Source organism: Acartia tonsa, chromosome 13, assembly GCF_053477335.1.
Source record: "Acartia tonsa isolate MP-2025a chromosome 13, ASM5347733v1, whole genome shotgun sequence".
Lineage (NCBI taxonomy): Eukaryota > Metazoa > Arthropoda > Copepoda > Calanoida > Acartiidae > Acartia > Acartia tonsa.
The window spans coordinates 7,336,184-7,359,677 of NC_137272.1; the positions used below are offsets into that span (position 1 = coordinate 7,336,184).

Consider the following 23,494-nt stretch of genomic DNA (forward strand, 5'->3'; position numbering starts at 1 on the left):
AGTAATCACAAGAATGGCAAAGCTTATGTTTATAATTATTTTAACAGCAGCCAATACTTTGACAACACGTAATAGTTATTTCACACATCGTATTATAAACGGCTTTCCGCGGATATAGAATGTACAATTATAAGATTAAAACTAGTTTTTTTAGCCCCAAGGTGCTGAAGGCACCGGCTAAAAAAAATGGTTTTAATCTTATGATTGTACATTTTTATATTCGTAGAAAGCTGGATATAATACAATGCTAGACATAGTTTTTTCGTATGGATGAGAACCGGTTCCTATCCACCGGATTCGAATGAATACGAGAAAATAAATTACATTACATTTAATAATTTTACTGAAAGTCTTGAGTAATAAAAATCTGGACATTTTTTACAACAATTAGAATTGCACATTATTGTATTGTTCCCAAAAATCCTTTTCATTTTAAGTCAAATCCAAGGGTAATATAATTTTTTATCTAATATAAGTCTATTCAATTTAGACAATTGGTTTGAACTGGCTAGAAACAGTGAACCAACAGGTACTGTAATAAAATGTTACAGATTTAAAAACATAATTTTTAAAGAAGGTGTATCAACTTTTTTTTTATAGCTAGCCGGCTCTTTTAGTAAGTAGTAGATGTAAAATTTTTCATAGAATTCAGATATGCAATCGTTTTTTTTGTAGACCTCTTATTTTTTAAGTAATTTAAGTTTTTAAAAAACAGATTAAGTCGATTTTAAGGTACTAACACGCAACAAAAAAAAAGAAAGAAAATGTCCATTATGTACAAAAATAGTAAGATCTTTAATTTGACACCTTACTTTTTGAATTTTGTCAGGTAATTATTAAAAAAATTTATTTTTTTAAACCCACGAGAATAAAAACTTTGAACTTAATTTTATCATTTCAGAGGTAAAACAAGGATGACAACATCCATAAGTAGCGAAGCACAAAAAATCGTCGATGGGAATACGTACAGGTAGATTTAAAAGGTTTTTACTAAAATCAAGAATAGATTTATTGGATAAAATAAACATGAAACCTTGTTTTATTTTGCATGATGACGATGGTCAAAGTAAATTATATTAAAGATGCTCATAACAATGGGAAAAATTATTTTGATACAGATATCCAATAAAAGTTTGAAAATTGCATCAAAATAAACAAAGATATGGGGAAATATGTAAAACATATAAAAATAGCCAAAAACCTGATAAAAGGCAGTCTGGCCGTCATGGTTGTTTTATTAAAACGACAAAAAATTTAATTTTTAAATCCTTAACTTAAAAAATTTGGAAAATCGGACCATATACACTGAAGATATGGAAAAAAGTGTTAAATATATAAAAATAGCCTAAAACCTGCTAAAAAGGCAGTCTGGCCGTCATGGTTATTGTGTTTAAAAGACGGGAAATTTAATTTTGATATCTATAACAGAAAAATTTTGAAAATCGGACTGTAAACACTGAAGATATAGAGAAAAATGTTAAATATATAAAAAAAACAGCCTAAAACCTGATAAAAAGGCAGTCTGGCCGTCATGGTTGTTTTCTTTATAAGACGGGAAATTTAATTTTGATATCTATAACTGAAAAAATTTTGAAAATCGGACCATAAACACTGAAGATATGGAGAAAAATGTGAAAAATATAAAAATAGCCTAAAACCTGCTGAAAAGGCAGTCTGGCCTTCATGGTTGTTCCTTTAAACGACGGGAAATTTAATTTTGATATCTGTAACTGAAAAAATTTTGAAAATCGGACCATAAACACTGAAGATATGGAGAAAAATGTGAAAAATATAAAAATAGCCTAAAACCTGCTAAAAATCGGTCCGAACGCCAATGATGTTTTATAGTCAATTGTGCTCCTTAATGATGGGAATGTTGTCAAAAAATTTCAGCATTCTATCTTTTATAGGAGCTGAGTAAATCCTATTTCCCCCATAGCGTTACAGACGGGCGGACGGACTGACTGACGGACGGACGGACAAAGTGAATTATAGAGTAGCTTTGCTACTAAAAATATGGGTTAATATATACCTTTAGAATCAGAAAAATATTACGAATCCATTGTAAGCAAAATTGAAAAAAAGTAAAAAAATAAAAAATAAACAAATGGCCACTTATATTTTTTGTTCAGGCAACACTGTCGTCTTCCCTTTTTTACCCCCTCTTTACCCCCTCTTTACCCCCTTCCCATTTTTATACTCAATTCAAGAATTAAGACGTTGCCTGTATAATATAATATGATATTTTCATATAATTCCTTTTATTGTAGTTTATATACTATATTGTAAACTTTTTATTTCAACTTTGCTTACAATGGATTCGTAATATTTTTCTGATTCTAAAGGTATATATTAACCCATATTTTTTTACCTGTGAAATTATAAAATTAAGTTCAAAATTTTTATTCTCGTGGGTTTAAAAAAATCGATTTTTTCAATAATTACCTGACAGAATTGAAAAAGTAAGGTGTCAAATTAAAGATCTTACTATTTTTTTTCATAATGGCCATTTTCTTTCTTTTTTTTTGTTGCATTTTAGTACCTTAAAATCGACTTAATTTTTTTTTTAAACTTAATTTACTTAAAAAATAAGAGGTCTACAAAAAAACCGATTGCATATCTGAATTCTATGAAAAATTTTACATCTACTACTTACTAAAAGAGCCGGCTAGCTATAAAAAAAAAGTTGATACAGCTTATTTAAAACATTTCCCTATCCACACACTCCCCAACACCACTTTATTTTTTCTACCAAATCAACACAATTTTGAGAGAAAGATCATTAGTTCATTATAGTTCAAATTATTGTCACTGTTTAGATTCAAATTGTGAAAATTTTCAAGAGCATCCAGAGTATACCATCTACAACAGGTGGCCTGGTCAGTAAAATTTGAAAACTTTGAAAATAATAAGCTATCATAAAAAAAATGATGATAATGGCAATAGAATGAATAAGTTGTGTGGAAAAAACATATATTTTTGTGTGACTTGGTGTACTTTTTTGGCCATTGTGCTAACTGTTTTTTTGTTTTGTTATTCTTATATTAAAAGATTTACATTTACAGATGATTGCACAAAATTTTGGTGGTGTGAAGAAGGAAAACTTCAAACTGGTTCTTGTGATAAAGGTTTGTTTCCTTTCTATATTTACATATTTAAAATACTAATAATTAGAGTAAACATATATAATACAGAATAGGAAATGAATTTGTGAGACTTCTTGGGACATGTTTTGATTTTGAATTGTCACCATCAGACATTTGTAAGGTGTTCAACATATTTAATACTAAAAAAATACAAAATCTTGAATATAGAAGAAAAATTTACTTTTAATAAAAGCGAAGCTTTTCTATAATTAGGGTCGGTCGGTCCGTCCGTCCGAGATAGATAGCTTTTATTCGTTAATTTAGGAATGTTAGAATTGTCCTATCGATTTCAAACTTTGCATGATGATTCCTGTAGTAGTTGGGCACGATTTAGAAAGCGTAGCAACTCTATAATCATTACCAGAATGTCCGTACGTCCATTTTAAAAATGTTGATTTTTCTACTTTTTTAACAACAAATTTTCAAGTGTTCTAATTATCCGTTTGATCTGATTTTTGGTATATTGATTCCTGGGACAACAACGAACAATATTATAGGCGAAGCAACTCTATAATCAAGTCCAAAAAATTAAGTATGTGCATAAACATTATCCTGCTTCAAGCAGTTTTTTCAACAAATTTACTTACAATTTTGCTTTGACTCTAATACTTTTAAATTCTGATTTTTCAGTTCAGATACCATACAAGTGTTAATGTCCGTTTGTCCTACCGTTTCAGTGCTTTGCTTTTATGGATGTTGTCATTCTTGTTTAGTAAAAACTAAATTAATGAGATAGAGATAGGATGGATCTTTAAAGTCTAGGACAAAAAAGAGAATAAAAATCTAAATTAAAATATATCTTTACAAAACATTATTAAAAATTAACCTTAAAATTTCCTTTTTTTAGAATACTCTTTCAAATGGAACAGGTCAGTTAAATGAAATATATTTTTAAAAAGAAAGACATCTGACAATAACATTCCAATGCAAAATCAATATTTTTACCTTATAGATTGTAGTCCTCCTTCTAAAGAAGACTGTGAGAGATATCAAGATGGATATTCAGATCAGTTGGCTTTTCCATGTAAGAATTTATGGCATTTAGATTTTAAATATTAAACATTGTTTGAATATTAATTGATGAATTATGTTATTTAATTAGTTTCAATATTTTACTTAAAATTAATTAACCAAAATTTTATATTTTAGGTGATTGTCATAGTTTTTGGTACTGTTATGAAGGAAAATATTATAAATACAAAAGTAGGTTTTTGTAATCTCATTAAAATGTATTGCTTTAAAGTAGAACAATTTTTATAAAATCAAGTACATAAAACTTTTGTTGACACCATACCAAATTAAATTGAAAAATATTTCTTCTAGATATATGTCCAGTCGAACAAAATCAAGGTAATTTTTTAATTCATTTTTTAAAGTATAATATAATTTATGCAGCCTGTAGATAGACAAAATTAATAAGAATAATTCTATTAGAGTTTGTATTAACCCACTAGTGACGAACTGGTTTTTATCGCAAGGTTCCAGAAAACAACAAAACCTAGTTTCTTAATTGCATCATTTGACAGTATGAATCCCCCCTCTATTACCCTAGTTTTCATTTTCCCCTGGAGCAGGCAGTTTTGCTTACTTCCGTTTGCTGGTATAGCTCAACAAAGTCTTTTTTACAACAACAACAAAAATGAGTTTTATTAACCAAAAAGAGCGGTACCTATAGCCAAAATCTTAAATGTGATATAAATCTTTTCGTATCTTACTTGTAGCTCTATCAATTACATGAGGTTATGTAGTTTTCAATTACGGATTGTATCCTAGTATTAGCTACTCTACAACTCACTTTGGACGTTCAAAAATTATATTTTAAATTTTTTGGGCCAAATAACCGGGTATTTAGGACAAAACCGGACTTGAATGCCGGGGGAAAGCACCAAAAAACGCCAAAAACGGTTTCCTATGCCAAACGGTTTCTTTACTCGCACTGAACCAGGTTTTATTGCAACTTTCCTGTGCAGGCCACTAGAGCAAAACAAAAAAATTGGAATTCTGTTTTTACCATAACAAAGCTTCCCTGAAATTTTCAGCTCAATCGGTCCATAAAAGTTGCGCTCGGCACGTATGGGTTAAACCAAAAGGTCAAATCCTTTAGATGAATTATTTTCAGTTTTTGTCCCAAATGCAGCATTATTATGCAGCCCTAACACAGACACTTCATACTGCCAACAACTTACATCAACAACTACTATAAGTAGTACAACTATTACTTCAACACCAGGCAATGATTTAGTTTCTCTACGAGTTTAAAAATTGTGATATTTTATTTTTGAAATAATTTTAAAACCAAATTCAGATCCTTGTGCTGAGCCTACAGATGCAGATTGTGAGAATATAGAAGACAATCCTTATTATACTATCTACAACAGATGGCCATGTAAGTATATTTAAATTATTAAATATTTCTACAACAAAACATTTTCTTTTTTTAGGTGATTGTAAAAAATATTGGTGGTGTGAAAAAGGAAATAATCAAACTGATAATTGTGAAACAGGTTTTTTTTCATTTAGCAGATATTTCATTTTAATATAAAAAGGAAATTTTCAATTTATACCTTTAGATATCATACATCCAGATCCTAGATATGTTAGACTTAATGGTAAATGTGTTGATTTTAACTATGCCCAACCTGATGTCTGTAAGGTAGGTATAAGATAAATAGATAATTGCATTTTATACAAGGATAATCTATAGCAAATGTTTGTATCAAATAACAAAAAAGATTTATTTACTCTATATTTGTTTCAGGACACTCCATTACATTTGACAGGTTATTTTCTTTTAATTCAATATAAACTAATAACTATTCATTTATTTTCTACTAAAAAATATTTAAATTTTCTTCTATAAAATATAGATAATTTAAATAAGTACCTTATAATTTTCTAGATTGTACTCCTCCGACTGATGCAAACTGTACATTGTTAATGAATGGCTATTCAGATCAGTTTGCTTCTCCATGTAATTAATTTGATGTTAATTTTTGTTTGTTTTGAATGTTTTAGTTCATTTTTTAAAATAATATTTCAATAAGGTGATTGTCACAGCTATTGGTACTGTAAAGAAGGAAAATATTATGAATATAAAAGTAAGTTTTTAGGGCTTGCAATAAAAGGTGAGACAACAATTCTTAGAAATTGATGTCAATCATTTGCAGAATACTTAGTTATAATGTTGTTCTACTTTCAGATTTTTGTCAAAAGGAAAAAAATGAAGGTAACATAAATTGAATTTGAAAGTGTTTAAACAATGTTTCATATTTTATTTTTAGTGTTTGTTCCAAACTCACTTGCTTATTGCAGCAGTTCTACAGATACTTCATATTGTTCAGTAAGTTAGATCTGATACAAAATAAATAATTTTTGTAAGAATATATTATTGTCCTTATAAGATTTCAGTTTGCTCTGATAATGATGAAGATTGTGAAGCTGATGAATATTGTGACAATGGCCAATGTAAGCCTGGCTGCAGGGATGATACTGGTTGTGCATCAATTAATGCTCCTATCTGTCAGGCTGGAAATTGTGTTTCTGGTTGCAGGAATTTAATATAGACAACTATGCCGCATTTATTACATTTACTATTTTATTGTGTTCTAAAATCCAAGTTCAAAGGTTTTTAAATTGATATACAAACACAAAAATAACATCTTAAGCCCGTCTTAGTTATTAAAGATAGTATATAATTGTCCCTACCTTGTAAGTTATAAATAACAGTAAACTTGGACTTAATTTCTTAGAAAAAAATTTTCAGAGTTCAATTATTTTCTCAAATTACTTTAAAAATTATAAAGACTTTGATGATTCTTTATGATGTTACATGTAGTTTATATTTTAAAAAATCTGTAGAAATGATACAATGTGTGAGGGTGTAGATAAAGTTTGTGATACTACTTACTCAAATTGTCAGTGGTGTAACAGTACAACTGGTGCTGATGATGACATTGGGTTTTGTGATCTTGGTATGTAGTTCAATTTAATTGTAACTATCATTCATCTAAATGCTGAAGTTTATTCTTGTGTTTCATATCTTATTTGAGTTGGTTGGGACTGATGATTACATAATTTTATTAGGTTGTGCTTCAGCAATGAATTGTCCTGGGGATCAATCTTGTGATAACCATAAATGTGTTTCTTCTACCTTAAAAACAATTTCTTTTACAACAGAATATTGTGGGGTAAATATTTAAATTCATATATATTTCTCTTTATTGTGTCTTTTTCTGTAAAAATCTTACACTATCTTTATATATTTATTACATTTATATTGACTGTATTATAGAATAAGAAATTATGATCTTTAAATTACCTAGAAGTTACATGAATAAAGGAATATTTTTAACAAATATTTAGGGATGTGACTCATCACCGACTGAGCCCTGGTTGACAATGCAATTAACAGGAAAGAATAAAAGAGATGGCCCCACAAGTTGTACAACAGGAATTCTGGATCATTCTGATAAAATTGACTTTCGCCCTGGTAACACAGCTGTATTTGAAGGTGATGGTGACATTGAGGCGCTCAGTAACTGTTACTTGGTAACTTTTATTTAATTTTGAAAGCCTAATCTGATGGATGCTTTAAATATAACATTTGTAAATGAAAAAAAAATCAGAATTTTTGTACAGGCTGATTTGCAAGGAGAAATTCTGAACATTACAGTGACTTGGAAGGGAAATGGAATATGGGCACCACTACATGGAGAGGTAAAATTCTCTGAATCTAATTGTTATTGCGGGCCAACAAAAGGATTTTTGTTTTAATGTCAAACACAAAGCACCCATTAAACCATATTTTATTCTTAGGTAACTTTCAGGATGTCAGATCCTCAAACTCCATATTATATTTGTAAACTTAACAAGGATGTTCTGAGTCCATTCAATCCAACCTCAGAATCTACAGATTGTAGCCACATATTTCAGAATTAGATAATAAATATTGTAAATATGTAATTTTTAGATAAAAATATTTCATTATATGACTAATAATACTTGTTATTGTTTCAATCCAAGACATACACATCTACAAAAAATTAGGGTTTCATTTTACATATTTCAAGAAAGAGAAAAGACAAGAGAAAAAAAAATATTAATTGTATGCAATGTGAGAAAAAGGGTAATACAACTTAAAAAATTCTTGAAAATTTTATATTAGGAACCAAATTGCATAAATGCTATAAATTTAAATATCAGTAAGGTTAAATTTTTTATATCTACAACTGAAAAGGACTCAATTATTTAAATATACCTCAAATGAGGCTATTTAATATATGAATAAATTATAAGACAAAACATTTCTTGAAAGAAAACAAATATATGTTTACAATATTATTTTATAGCTATTTAAAAGATTTTATTTCCATGCATTACTGTAAACTACTCTGCATTACAACTTTTAAAATCCACCTGGATTTTTTACAGTTACTGTAGGCCTTTAAAAGGACCTAGGAAATCTTCTGCAAATCCCTTATCCCTGCTAACATGTTTGTATAATATATTTGAGAATTTTTTTATGTAGATTTCAAAAATGACGTTGATTTTTTAAAATTTTGATTATTTATATGTTTTTTTTTAACAAAAAATTTAATCAACACAATTTTACAATTTTCCTCCGTCGAAAAAAAATTATATGTTTTTTGATTAAATTCCGCCGGCTTGGCATAATCAGAACAATCATAGGATTAATACTAATTATGAATTGTATTAAATGTGTTCTGAGATTATGGTTTTTTTCACTTCTTTAGTAAAAAGCTAGCTTTAAATAGTATATATATATGTATAAAATATCGTTTTTCTTACTTTAATGTACTAAAATACACTAAAATAATATTTTAAAACAAAGCTATCTCTTTAATAGAAAAAAATAAGTTTTGTTTACATTTGCGATAGCAGAAATATAAAGAAAACAAAAGTATGGTATTTTGATCACAAAGACGACATTTGAACACTTCTTAAGGAGTTTTTTTCCAAAATATTTTCTAAATATTTTTTGAAGGCGGTTTCTTTCAGAAATTCTTTGATTAGATTTTTTTATGAAAAAAAACATAGTAATTATTTTTAAAAAAAAGTAATAGCATTTATGAAATCTAAAATTAAAAATTCACAAAATTTCTTTAACACTTCTTTAATAAAAATGTCTATAGGAAAATTAACAGAAGATTTCCCTGGTCCTTTGCAGGAGTTGTGATATTGTGCAATATAAATTTTAGAATTATTATATAAAGGTTATTTAGTTTAGATAAGGGAAAAGAATGGGAAAAAAGGTATTTATAAGTGGTATAAAAAGAGGTCAATTGTATGTAAATTCAGAGGTTTGAGCCTAACTTAAATTTTTATATCCTATTATATAAAGTAGTAAGCTATTTTTGTCTGTAGGGAAATATCTCGCTAAATGCTGAACCGATATGGTCCTCCTTTTTATAGAAGATTCTTAAAGGTTCAGGGATGGTTTTAGGCTATTATATACTTATTTAAAGTCTGAATAGGTATGATTTTAGGTTATTTTTCTACCCTTCCATATTCCTTTGAACATAGAGCCCCTAGATGCTAGGGGCGCAGCCACTAGTCTATAATACAAAGTAGAACAATGTCTGTCTGTTTGTTTGTCTGTTTGTCTGTGTGTCTGTTTGTTTGTAGCAAAGGATCTCGCTAACCGCTGGACTGATTGGGTTCTCCTTTACAGGGTAGCTTCTCATAGGTCCCGGGAAGGTTTATGTCTATATTGGGGACACCCCCAACCCCCCCCAAAAAAATTTTTGTTTTCTTTTTAAAACTAAAATTAAAATAGTGGGGTCAACTAACCCCCCCTCAAAAAAAAAATAAAAAAATTCCCCCCCCCCAAAAAAAAAAATTTTCTTTTTCTTTTTTCTTTTAAATCTAAAATACGAAAATTGGTTTGATTAAACCTCTTGGGGAAAAGCCCCCAGAGGCTAGGGGCAAAGCCGCTAGTATGCTAATATATAGCTAACTTGTTCTGATCTTAACTTTGTAAGCCCCTTCATCTCTGAGGCTAACTACACCCTCAAATCCACCATCAAAATCGAGTTATATCTAAATTCATTACCTTTATAAGTTTATACTCTAATGATCAAAAATAAGGTGTTCTAACACATTTTTTTAGTTTCCACTATTTAAAACTTAAATTTTTGTAATACTAAAAGGATAATTTGCAATTTTAATGTTATTTTAAACATGATTAGAGAAGGATGGAGGGGGGTTAGTGTGTGCCACTAGATAGTTTAAGGAAAAATGTGGGAAAAACTGTTTGTATTTTAAAATTATGCAAGATTACTTAATCCAAGGGTAAATATAATAATGTGTCTTTTGCACTTCAAAGCAAAGTACTATTTAAAGTACTTTTGTGTTATTGAGAAAAAAAATTTAATATTCTAAAGGTTTCAATACAACAATTGTTTTGGAAATAAAAAATTTACTATAGTACTATTTTTGTAAAATTGTGTGTCTTTCATCTTATTATCTATAATACAAAGTAGCTTGATGTCTGTCCGTCTGTCTGTCCGTCTGTCTGTCCGTCTGTCTGTCCCCTAAGATCTTGGTAACCACTGAACCGATCGGATTTTACTCTTCAGGGTATCTACCTATTGGTCCTGTGGTGGTTTTAAGCTATTTTGTAGAAGATTTCCTTTGTGGAATATTTCCTTTGTAGAAGATTTTCTTGGTCCTTATTTTTTTTTTTTATTACAAATTTCACCTTACACTTTTTTTACCATCTCTTTGGGCAAAGCCCCTAGAGGCTAGGGGCGAAGCCACTAGTATAACATAAATTATATAATAGTTCAGCAACATTAAACCCATTTTCCTGCTTGCAAAGATAACAATTAAATAAAAAAAGAGAGTAATCAAAAGAATGGCAAAGATGCTGCTTCTACTTATCTTAACTGCAAGCAATGCTTTGGCAATAGGTAAAAAGAATTAATTTATCCTTTCTTTATTTAAATTTCAAAGTAGAAAGTTTCTAATACACCAATGTAAACATGCACAGTTTTTTAATTACAAAAAAAATAATTTTTAGTGAAAAAATCAAGAGTAATTTACTTTTATTTAATTAGGTAATTTATTTGAAGTAACTGGGAAAAGCATTGAACCATCAGGTAATGTTATAACAATGTTCTAGATAATAAAAATATTGTTTTTTTAGTGATTAACTATATATTTTGAATCAAATTTTAGCCTAGAAAAAACACACAACTTTTAAATCTTACAGTCATGCAAAGATTACATTACAAAAATCAAAATAATGATGCAACAACATACCACTTATACTCTTTCCAAGTAAACTATATACCTAAAATAATTCAAAACATTCATAAATAAATTATAAATTGCTGTATTTAATTTTCTTTTTATTTGATCTGTAGATTCAGATTGTGAAAATGTTCAGGACAATCTAGAGTATTTCATCTACAACAGATGGCCTTGTAAGTATTATTTTAAAACTTAATATCAAATTGTTATATATTATACAATGATAATGACAAAAAATGAGTAAGTTATACTTCAACTAGTATAATTGTGAATGTGTATTACTTTATATTGGCAATAATGCATAATGTGGTTTTATTTTTAGTCTAGAATTTTTTTTGATTAATACCTTACTTTTACAGATGATTGCACAAAGTATTGGTGGTGTCAAGGTGGAAAACTTCAAACTGGTTCTTGTGATCAGGGTTTGTTAATTCAATAGTAAACTAATCTTGAAAAAATTTTCATATTGAACCACTTTCTAATATTTTGTTATTTTATTTTGAAATAAAAGTTTTAATAAAAGAAGGCCTGCAGGAAATACAACACTTTAATAGGAGAAAATAATGTTTTTGATAGATTTTAACTATGAAATTTAATTGTAAAAATCAAATCAGTTACTTGCATTACTATTTGTGACCAAAATAAGTGTAAAGTTTTGGTTCAAGTTGGTAATTTAATATTGAAATTTCCTATGTAAGGGTATGAAAAATTTTGAAGATTTTCAACTCCCAAAAATGTTATTTTTATAATTAAAGCTGGAGTCATCAAATTTGGGGTATTGAGTCTACTTGTGGAAGTCTTTCAGCAGTTACAGCTGTATATTTCCTGCAGGTTTCCTTTATGCCATTTGTAAAATAATTATTTACATGGACTCATATATGTATAATACAAGAGTAGGGTTCAGGCATATGGTAACCTATTTTTTTAAGATATATGATTATAGGAACTGGATTGGTGAGATTAATGGGCACATGTGTTAATTTTGGATTGGCACCACCAGACATTTGTAAGGTGTGTACCAAATATATTTAACAACACTAAATGTTCAACAAAATGTACAATATAAAAATATTTTTTTGCCTTAAGTAATTTAATAATAAATAATACAAATTGGATGGATCTTTGACTTAAGTGAAAAATTTTGTAGTTGATACTTTAATCCCTATTATGTGAAAAAAAAGAGAAAAAGTTCTTCAAATGAAAAATTTTATCAAAAAATACTCTTTGTAATTATCTATTTTTCAGGATGCTATAGTACATGGAACAGGTTAGATAATGAAATCAATTTATCCAAAATTAGGTATTTAACAGAAAATAACTGTGCTTAAATTTTATCTTGTAGATTGTAGTCCTCCTTCTGATGAAGACTGTGAGAAATATCAAGATGGATACTCAGATCAATTTGCTTTTCCATGTATGATTATAATAATTTAAAATTTTTTTCACATTTATTGATAAATTATTTGATTGTATCAAATCTAATATTTTACTTACAATTTATTAATGCAGTGATAATGTATTTCTTAGGTGATTGTCATAGCTATTGGTACTGTAACAAAGGAAAATATTATGAATACAAAAGTAAGTCTTTGACTTGTTACAAAAAATCTGTATTAAGGAAAAAATTTTTTTTTTACCAAATAAGGTATACAACTTCTATTTCTATGATATTTTATGATATTATTATTAATTTTTTTAGACATATGTCCAGTTGAACGTAACCAAGGTAATTTTCAAAATTTATTCAGTATAATAATATGTAATATTTATTTATTTCTAGAATTTTATTACAGTTTATATAATACTAAAAGGTCTTTAGCTAATTATTTTCAGTTTTTGTTCCAAATGCAACATTATTATGCAGCTCAAACACAGACACATCATACTGTCAACAGCCTATGTCAACAACTACAACATCCACCACAACTACTTCTACAACTACAACTACCAGAACAACTTCAACTTCCACAACTACAACTTCTACAACACCTAGTACAACTACAACTTCTACAACTACTATTACAACTACAACTACTAGAACAACTGCAACTACTAGAACAACTACAACTACTAGAACAACTACAACTACTCGTACAATTACAACTTCTATGACTACTAGAACAACTGCAACTACTAGAACAACTACAACTACTAGAACAACTACAACTACTCGTACAATTACAACTTCTATGACTACTAGAACATCTACAACAACAATCACAACCACTACTTTAACTACAACATCAATGTCTTCAACAACAACATTATCAATAAGTACAACAACTATGCAAGGTACATTTTTTACTATACAATCTCAGAGATAATAATTGCAGCATACAATTTCTTTTCTACTTCAGAACTTTGCATTGAACCCACTGATGCTGATTGTGATAATGTGGATGATCATGACATGTATAACATTTACAACAGATGGCCATGTAAGTTAATTATAATAGCAAACATTAGGATTGTGTGAGTTTAATACTTTAAAATTAATCAGTTATTCAACTAAAGTTTTTGATTATTTACAGGTGACTGTAAAAAATATTGGTGGTGTGAAGGGGGAAAACTTCAGACTGACTACTGCCATCAAGGTAATTTGTTACATGTTCCTTACTATATAAATAAAATTTTATTTTATCAATTTGTTTACCTAGATCATGAGTATGTAAGACTAATGGGTGATGGTTGTATTGATCTAGAATATGCACCACCTGATGTCTGTGAGGTCAGTTTGAACAATGTTTGGGAAATCTAAATATTTTTTAAGACCAAAATTTATGTTTTAAATATGAATCATATTTTAGGATACTCCCATACTAGGAACAGGTACACAAGATTTTTAATCAAAAGAAACTTTTTATTGATACTTGTATGATACATTTTACTATGAATAATAAAAGCAAAACTGTATTAAATACAAAAAAAATTAATATTCAATTTCTAATATATAACATAGATTGTACTCCTCCGTCTGATGCAAACTGCACAATGTTTCAAGATGGTTATTCTGATCAATTTGTGCTCCCTTGTAAGTTCATTTCACTACAATTAAAACTTTAAAAATTCAATGCATTATTTCAAAACAGAACAAACAAAAATAATCCTGTTTAGGTGATTGTCATAGCTATTGGTACTGTAACAAAGGAAAATATATGGAGATGCAAGGTAAACTTATATGTAAAAAATAAATTTATAATTTAATGGTAAAATCAATCAATAATAAAATACATTAAATGTAATCTAAAAATTTTATTTTATTTGTAAGGTGCCTGTTCATTTGATAATGGTAAGAAAACTTTCTCTTTTACTACAACTAAAATAACATTATTATAATTTTCTAAAGATTTCAATAGTTAAGTTGCATTTGTGTTTTCAGCATTTGTTCCCAATTCACAAGTTTATTGTAGTAGTAACACCGACACATCATATTGTCCAGTAAGTCTAAAATATTACATATAAACTCATAATTTTTGTTTCTTATAATCCTATAGTTAAAATTGACTGTATTTTATATTTAGTACAAAGTCTGCTTGATTGATGAAGACTGTAGTGAAGATGAATATTGTGACCTTGGTAAATGTAAATCTGGTTGCAGAGATGATGAAGGATGTAATATTAATGCTCCTGTTTGTGTTGATGGAGATTGCATACCTGGATGTAGGTAGGTGTAGGAAATTTTTATAGGGTTTTTTATATTGTAAGAAAAAAATTTAATACTATCACTAATTATATAAATTTTCACTAAACAAAACCAGTTTTGTACCATTATGCAAATGAAATGAAAAATAACCACCCTTTCTTACAAAAATCATGTTCTAACCAATAGAAAAACCAGGTTGTTCATCCACTGTTTTCCTATTGGCTGATTTAGAGAGTGTGGCTCTTCTAGATTATCTCTATCATGTATATAGAAATGATGCCATGTGTATGGGTTTTGATGAAGTTTGTGACAGTGCCTATTCCAACTGTCAATGGTGTAATCAAACAGATAGTGCTAATGATGACATTGGCTTTTGTGATTTGGGTAAGTACAGTATTTCTAAATCATAAAGTAAACAAAGGAATTAAATTTATACATTGTATTTAGGTTGTGCTTCAGCTTTAAACTGTGCAAGTGGAGAAGCCTGTAATAATCATGAATGTGTATCTGCAAGCTACAATAGTTTAAAAACTATTTATTTTACTACCCTTAGCTGCGAGGTTTGTACAGCATTAATTCTTTATCTTATTACATTTTTTTCATTTGCTTCTCTTAAGAAAAATTCTGGAAGTATACTGAAACTAAAATTTAGATTTTTAGATGTTTTAATAGTCTTTCTCGTATTCATTCGAATCCGGTGGATAGGAACCGGTTCTCATCCATACGAAAAAACTATGTCTAGCATCGTATTATATCCAGCTTTCTACGAATATAGAAATGTACAATCATAAGATTAAAACCAGTTTTTTTAGCCGGTGCCTCCAGCACCTGGGGGCTAAAAAAACTAGTTTTAATCTCATATTTGTACTTTCTATATCCGCGGAAAGCCGTTTATAATACGATGCGAGAAATAACTATTCTCTTATTTATTCCAAACTGATTTATATCCAGGGGTTTATAACTGGTTCATGTCAATATGAAAAAAAATGTCCTGAATTGTATTATATCCAGTTTTTCTACGAATATAAAAATGTACAATTAGCATCTTAGGGCTCAAAAAAACTGGTTTTAAGCTTATAATTGTACATTTTATATCCACAGAAAGCTGCTTATAATAAGATGCAAGAAATAACTATTCTTATACTCAAGGAATGTGAATCCTCTAACAGTGAACCTTGGTTAGTCATGTCCTTGAGAGGTAGGAATGACATAGATGGGCCAACAGAATGCACAACAGAATTCTTGGATCATGCAAACAAAATTGACTTTGAACCTGGAGTTCAAACTTTTTTTGAAGGTGTCAGTGATATGAAACTGCTTGGAGACTGCTATTTGGTAATATTTAAAAAAAAATAGAAATTAGCTATTATTGTCTTCTTTTTTCATAACGACAACATAAATTTAAATGTAGGCAGACTTACAAGGCGCAGTTGAGGAGGTATATCTAAGCTGGGTTGGAAAAGGAGCATGGGCACCAAAAAATGGAGAGGTAAACACAGAAATTCTGTATTTAAAATTGGCTCAAGAAATACTCAAATATTACAGAACAAAACAATTCGTTAATAGTAAGCAAATTCTTTTCTACTATGCATAAGAAGTAAAATATGCATAAAATCATAAATTCTCAATATTTTGGTTAATTGGACTTTTTTGGTTGACCTATTTAACTGAAGGTGCACATAAAATGTGTTTCTATCCTAGTTTTAAATATAAAAAGTTACTTCTCAGTCACTTTAATTTGTAAGAATTCAAATGATATGATTCTTTTAGATACTATTCTCTATGTCTGACCCCCACACCCCTGAATACGTGTGTAAACTGAGCAGAGCTGAGCTAAGTCCTTCACATCCTATGGCACAAGCAGATTGCTCAATTAAGATTTAAAATTCTGATTTAAAAAAAATATGTACTTCTTTTATTTAAAATAAATCCATAAATGATGATTGGTTGACTTTTTAATGTTTTATGCATTAATCTTATTATATAAAGTTTAAGAGTTTAATAAATTCTAAACTGATAAAGTTATTTATTTTAGGATGGTTCTGGGCTATTTTACTAAAAACAATCCTTATATAAAAGTAACAGAATGTATGTCTGTCTATATCGAAGGATCTTGCTAACCGCTGATATGGTTCTACTTGTCCTTGTGTCGACTCTCAATTGGGTCATTGAAAATCAAACAATGGTGAGGTGTGTATTAACACAGCCAAGAAGCAAAGAACAGTTTGGTAGCAGCAGACGTAATACATCTATACCATAGATCTGTTGTTCTCCTGTACAATATAGATTCTGATTGATCCTAGAAAGGTTTTAAACTATTTTGGCTACCATAATCCATACATCAATGCTATGACCACTAGTGGTAATATACTAGTTACACATTGTTAATGTAATGTTGTAAGTTTAAGGAAAATTTTCTTAAAAATTAGACTGAAGTTCGATGCTTTGGAATGATTGTTAGAGTGTTAATCTGATAATCTCGTGGATATATACTTCTGGCATCATTTTATAAATACTACTCTGGCGGATTCACCATCCAATAATTTTTTGATAAATTTAAATAAAAAGAAGGGATAGTTTTCGTTTGTTCGTTTAATCTTTAGATCAGGTTAGGTTGGGTTTTCATCGAGTACTTGGTAGACCCAAATGGCTTGGGCACCGCAGGAAGAGCCTTGCTTGGTAAGGCATAGGAAAATGAATTATCCGGCCTTTCATTTAAATTTTTCAGTGCTCAATATGCACTTTGAGTGAAAGCACATTTTAAAATAATAAGTTAACGCGTGGGTGTAAACCAGCTTATACCAATAACGAAATTAATTCGGAAGAAAATCATGAAACCTATACGTGTTTTTCAGCTGTCGTTGGGTGGCAACACATTGTAAAATTGACGACCTCTCCATTTGCCCCCCAAATATTATTTATATTTATTTTGCTTGTTGGTTATACCTTATTCCTGGTGTAAACGTAACTAATAGTCTAAAATATCATAATTTGTTTAAATTCAGGGATTTTTAGGGATAACTAAGCCAATGGAGATAATTTTATAATAACAAAATTATTACCCCTTCTGTAGATTAAATAATTGGTTAAAAACTTTAGACACCGAGTTTAAAAAAAACATTCAAGATTTATTAAAAGTACCCAATATTTTGATCCAGTAAAATAGAGAGTGTGTTTATAAAGCTTTGGGTACCAGAATAATATAAATTCCAGTGCCCCCCCCCCCCCTCCATGGTCTTACCTAATTAGTTTGGCGAAGTTATAATCCTAAAGATGACGGGTAGAATGAATCTTACAAAAGAACATTTAACTATTTTGGATTTTAGAGGTTATTTGAAAAATATTGTTTTACTTCTATTAGGAAAATAAGGAATAGTTATTTTTCGCATCGTATTATCAACGGCTTTCCACGGATATAGAATGTACAATTATAAGATTAAAACTAGTTTTTAGCCCCGAGGTGCCGAAGGCACCGGCTAAAACAAACTGGTTATAATCTTATGATTGTACATTTTTATATTCGTAGAAAGCTGGATATAATACGATGCTAGACAAAGTTTTTTTCATATTGATGAGAACCGGTTCCTATCCACCGAATTCGAATGAATACGAGACAACATATTATGTATTAATAATAAGATCTCATTTAAAACAACTTACAATACAAAAATTAAATTTATTTCCTAGAATTAAAAATCACGAAACCTGTGTTTGTATAATGTTTGAAGAAGGAGTCTTAACTTTTATTTTTATACCTAGTCGGTGTTTTTAGTAAGTAGTAGATGTAAAGTTTTCCCTATAATTTAGATATGCAATCCTTTTTTTGTAGACCTCTTATTTTCTAAGGAATTTAAGTTTTTTTTAAAAATTAAGTCGGTTTTAAGGTACTAAAACGCAACAAAAAAAAAAAGAAGAAAAGTGTTATTATGAACAAAAATAGTAAGATCTTTAATTTGACACCTTACTTAAATAAGAGGTCTACAAAAAAAACGATTGCATATCTAAATTCTATGGAAAATTTTACATCTACTACTTACTAAAAACACCGACTAGCTATAAAAATAAAAGTTGAGACTCCTTCTTTGATATTTCTAGAATCGTTTTTAAACCGATTAATATCTGGTGTGGAAGAACTGGTTCTCAGCATACTGAAAAATTATGTATAGCTTCGTATTACATCGAGATTTCTATAAATATAAAAGAGTACAATCATGAGTATAAAACTAGTTTTTTTAGCCCGTGTTTTAGGATTGGGGAGAGAAGGAACAATGGTCTTTTTATTACACTAGTCCCCATCGTATATTAACGTTAAATTATTGGTGGGCTTAACAACTTTGAGGACTTTATTGCTAAAATTTATCAACCACTAATTTAAATCTACAGAAGGGATAATTTTGTGTATCATAATTGGGGATGGACATAAATTTATCGGCAATTGACTTATCCCTTTAGATCCCTGATTAACTATCAAGATTTTGGACATAACCACGAAAAAACCTACGAAACATCATTATTTACAGAGCAGCAGCGCTATAGTTTGGAAGTATATATAAAGATAAATCTATAGCTTAATTTTTGAGAAATTGTACAATTTAACATAATTGCATCATTAAGAAACAAATAGCAATTAATTAAATCCTTTATTATTATGTAAAATATCTTAAAATCGAAATTGGACACTATTGATGATAAGTTATCTATAATACAAAGTAGAACGATGTCTGTATGTCTGTCTGTCTGTCCGTCCTTAACCCCCCAAAAAACAAAAAATCCCCCCCCCCCCATTTAATTTTTTTTTTTGTAGGGGATTTCCTTGGTCCTTTTACGTATTTCGCCTAAATTTTTTTTTATCACCTCTTTGGGCAGAGCCCCTACAGACTAGGGGCGAAGCCGCTAGTACATAATAAATTACGTCATTCATATTACAAAGCCTTATAAACCCTTATAATAAAGAAAAGGTTATTAGTTTGTCTGTCTGTATCGAAGGATCTCGCTAAACGCTGAACCGATTGGATTTTCTTTAACAGGATAGCTTCCCCTAGGTCCTGGGAAGCTTTATATCTATTTTGGGGGAGGGTACCGCCGCCCCGCAAGATAAAAAGCCCCTAGAAAAAATCCCCCAACCCCAATTTTTTTTACTTTAAAAAATCTAAATTTAAAAAAGGGGATTGGGATTCAAGTGCCCCCAAGAGGCCTCTAGGGGCGTAGCCACTAGTGTATTATAAGACATTAGTAATGCAAACATGAACAAACAAAAAGTGTCCACGCTTTTAATGTTGATAGAACATCATTAAGCGTATCATCGAGTTTTGAAATTGATAGGATAACTCTACTTCCATAGAATAACAATTAAGGGGTTTAAAACACAGAAGTTAGGAATCAGGAAATTTTAACTTAAAAACTTGTTTGCCCCAACACTTTCCGCTATTCTAAAATGTATTACCAAAATTATATGAACTAACAACTGGGATAGTTTTTCTTCAAGTAAATAATCCCTCCCTGGCCAATTTTCAGGGAAGGAGACAACAATTACACTAGTCCCCAAAGTTTTAAAATAACGTTTTCTTATTTGATGGCCTCACAACTTTGAAGAACTTCGTTTTGATTAGTTGGTTCATTAGGTTGATTGTCTAAAGGTTTCAACCATCTATTGTAATCTACAAAAGGGGTCTTTGTGTATCATCATAGGAGATGTACATCAATTTATCGGCTATTGTCTTATCTCTTTAGATCCCAATAATTGAATTTACGTGAAACCATAAAATTGTCCAATGAAACGCATTATTTCAAATGAATTTCTGTAACAGTATCTATCCATCTCATTATCATGATTATAGGGATAATTAAATTAATCATCCAACTTATATCAATCAATTCTATGAAAAGTAAGCTTAAGCTGATGATAATAACTACTAAATAGATCGAGTTCTCCTTTTTAGGAAAGCTCTGCATAGGTTTCCGGATGTGTTGGGGATTTACATCAATGTATCGGCCATTGTCTTATCCCTTAAGATCCCTGAGAGTATGTAGGGGTGCAGAGGCTATTGCATAATATATTATTAGATCAAGTGCCAAAGTAGCAGGAATTTTAATGGATAAGTCAATGGATAATAAATTATTGTACACCTTTATTTTTGATCAAGAAAATTACCCAAGTTAATTATTGCTGCGGCACCAAGTTCCAAAAGTATGAATTACTAGGTTGGCAGCGGACGGGTGAGGCATATTCATTAGGATATATAAGTTGGAAGAAATTTTAATGTTAGAGGGAGATTTGAAATTTTAAGGACTTTTTATAAAATTCGTTTTTTTGTGTAATTATTTATCTAAAAGCGGAAATACAATTTAAGTTCATAAATTTTGACCATTTAGATAGGTGGATTGAAAACTACCTGCGCTCTAATTGGGTGAATGATGTGCGACACTTAAGCTTCTCCTATCAGAGATAATTTTCAATCCAGCAATCACAGATGCCAAAATTAATTAACTTAAATTGTATTTCCGCTTTTATATAAAGAATAATACAAAAATCGAATTTTATAAAAAAAACCTTAAAATTTGATGCAGATTTCAAATCTCCCTCTAACATTAAAATTCTTTCCAACTTATATATCTTAATTTTCATCTATTAAAATTATTTGTTTAAAAATTGTACACTGCTAAATTGTCTTACCCAATTAAAGTTTTAATCACCACTATAATGATTTTTATTTGTCTAGGTTTTCTTTAAATGAACAGTTCAGTTTAGGGGGAAGTAACCATAATTACCCCCCCCCCCCCCACAAAAAAGTACCTTATTTTTATGAATAAGTTCAATATATAAGACCTTCTGAATTTACCCCTAGTCCCTCCCCTGATCATGGAGGAACGTATCAACCATCACCTTGGGACTGTATTAGCAACCTAAATTAACATTAACCTTGCATAATATTTAGGTATTCTATATCCATGAAAAAGACACATCTTTTGTTTAATTTACTTTTCCACATAATTCTGACTATATAGCTCTTAATTAAATGCGTTACATAAATTGAATTCGCAGATAGATGAATTAAATTACGTGTAATGTTATCAGTATTTGCAATAAAAACACTTTGGTGCTTTAACACAAAGGGCCTGTGGAGTACTGATTGCCTCCCCCCCCCCCTTTCAATATTTTTGATAAATGTAGATTTTTTTGGTTTTAATTGTTTTAAATTAGATATTTAATAAACTTTAAATAAAAAAATATCAGTTTTGTTCAAGTGGAAAGCTGTCTATAATACGATGCGATGAATAAATATTATTTACTTATACTTTTTCTTACAATTTTATTTCATTTGATGGAAATAGAAAAATTAATAAAGAACATTTCTATATATGAATAAAAATGAAAATCATGTTAAGTATTGAAAAGAAAAGACCTATATAATTTCTAGTAAGTAATCTTTTAAAAAAACTGTTCAAAACTGTTTTTTTAAAAATTGGTTATTAGGACTAAAAAATAATTAAAAGCGAAGTTTTTCTACAGGGTGCGCCACTTAAAACCGGACCCTTTTTAAACAGCCATAGCGTCAAAACTACTAGACCAATCAGGACGTTTGACCCCACTATAAAAAGCCTAGGTAATGAACTTTAAGCACAAAAAAATTTTTTTGGATGAAGATGGGCTCGTACTCCAAGCTGGCCGCGCTTATGTTCAACAAGGCAGATTCGAAATGCGCTGGTGGTATAATATTGATTCTCGACTAGGGCCCACTAAATCGGACCTCAGCCCATTTGTAGATGAGGTAGAGTTATGCAACTTGCTGGGGATACTGTTAGATACATAAAAAAGACACTAGAAAAACTAGAGCTCTTTATCTAAAATAACTTGGCTCTAGTACTCCAGCAAAGTGAAACGTGACAGATTTAAAGATGTCAAAAACGTCAAAAATAGTGTAAAATCGTGGAAAATTTCTCGATTTTCGACGTTAGAGACCCATATGGAACTTAAAAACTCATTTTAGACTATAGATTGCGCTGACAACCCTAGCGTTAAATCTTCATGCCATTTCCAAAAAGGTATAGAACGTCGTTCTAGCTCAACTGTGGCCCAAATGAGAGCCGCTGTGTCGAAGGGCAGCTTAAAAGTTGGGTGAATTTGGATCCTGCGGTTACTCACTTTCCTAAGGAAATGGGGCCTCCCAGCAGCCCGATCTTAATTCAAGTGACTTTTAGGCCTGGAGCTACTTTGAAGTATGCACCAATAGACGTGCCCATATCACAAAGACCTCCCTTATTGCCACTATCAAAGGAGAACTTCGCCAGCTTGGACAGGTACATTTTGACCTGGACCTGCTGGCGGTTGAGGAGGCGGGTGGAAGCGGTGATTGATCCTGGCGGCGATTTTATTGAATGATCTAATAGTCATATACCTAGTTTGCTTCCCAGTTTTTAAAATTTAATAAAA

The 23,494-nt window shown here is 29.8% G+C and overlaps 2 protein-coding genes across 2 annotated transcripts; both read left to right on the forward strand.

Moving 5' to 3' along the window:
- LOC145304284 (uncharacterized) lies at positions 1 to 8,108 on the forward strand. Its single transcript, XM_080146136.1, has 23 exons — positions 1 to 68; positions 491 to 529; positions 2,820 to 2,879; positions 3,066 to 3,128; positions 3,994 to 4,015; positions 4,099 to 4,170; positions 4,296 to 4,349; positions 4,470 to 4,496; positions 5,266 to 5,376; positions 5,452 to 5,532; positions 5,588 to 5,650; positions 5,717 to 5,799; positions 5,905 to 5,926; positions 6,046 to 6,117; positions 6,191 to 6,244; positions 6,346 to 6,372; positions 6,428 to 6,486; positions 6,548 to 6,694; positions 7,003 to 7,117; positions 7,230 to 7,333; positions 7,509 to 7,694; positions 7,785 to 7,862; positions 7,962 to 8,108. The coding sequence occupies exons 4-23, from the start codon at positions 3,066 to 3,068 to the stop codon at positions 8,082 to 8,084; spliced, it is 1,563 nt and encodes a 520-aa protein (XP_080002262.1). The 5' UTR covers positions 1 to 68; positions 491 to 529; positions 2,820 to 2,879; the 3' UTR covers positions 8,085 to 8,108.
- A 2,864-nt stretch (positions 8,109 to 10,972) lies between these two features.
- LOC145303921 (uncharacterized) lies at positions 10,973 to 17,006 on the forward strand. Its single transcript, XM_080145590.1, has 24 exons — positions 10,973 to 11,077; positions 11,225 to 11,266; positions 11,534 to 11,593; positions 11,780 to 11,842; positions 12,364 to 12,431; positions 12,666 to 12,687; positions 12,763 to 12,834; positions 12,948 to 13,001; positions 13,120 to 13,146; positions 13,254 to 13,712; positions 13,778 to 13,858; positions 13,952 to 14,014; positions 14,078 to 14,148; positions 14,228 to 14,249; positions 14,380 to 14,451; positions 14,535 to 14,588; positions 14,689 to 14,709; positions 14,800 to 14,858; positions 14,942 to 15,084; positions 15,335 to 15,447; positions 15,511 to 15,623; positions 16,213 to 16,398; positions 16,475 to 16,552; positions 16,834 to 17,006. Exons 1-24 carry the CDS (start codon positions 11,023 to 11,025, stop codon positions 16,945 to 16,947), a joined length of 2,112 nt encoding a protein of 703 aa, XP_080001716.1. The 5' UTR covers positions 10,973 to 11,022; the 3' UTR covers positions 16,948 to 17,006.
- The last annotated feature ends 6,488 nt before the right edge of the window (positions 17,007 to 23,494 follow it).

What these genes read in the sequence shown, in the direction of transcription:
- LOC145304284 (XM_080146136.1), top strand. Translation starts at nt 3,066, where the DNA reads ATGATTGCACAAAATTTTGGTGGTGTGAAGAAGGAAAACTTCAAACTG. An exon ending in CACTCCATTACATTTGACAG is followed by an intron (nt 5,927 to 6,045) that starts GTTATTTTCTTT and finishes ATAATTTTCTAG; the next exon opens with ATTGTACTCCTCCGACTGAT. An exon ending in CGCTCAGTAACTGTTACTTG is followed by an intron (nt 7,695 to 7,784) that starts GTAACTTTTATT and finishes ATTTTTGTACAG; the next exon opens with GCTGATTTGCAAGGAGAAAT.
- LOC145303921 (XM_080145590.1), top strand. Translation starts at nt 11,023, where the DNA reads ATGGCAAAGATGCTGCTTCTACTTATCTTAACTGCAAGCAATGCTTTG. An exon ending in AAGCAATGCTTTGGCAATAG is followed by an intron (nt 11,078 to 11,224) that starts GTAAAAAGAATT and finishes TTATTTAATTAG; the next exon opens with GTAATTTATTTGAAGTAACT. An exon ending in TGCCTGTTCATTTGATAATG is followed by an intron (nt 14,710 to 14,799) that starts GTAAGAAAACTT and finishes TTGTGTTTTCAG; the next exon opens with CATTTGTTCCCAATTCACAA.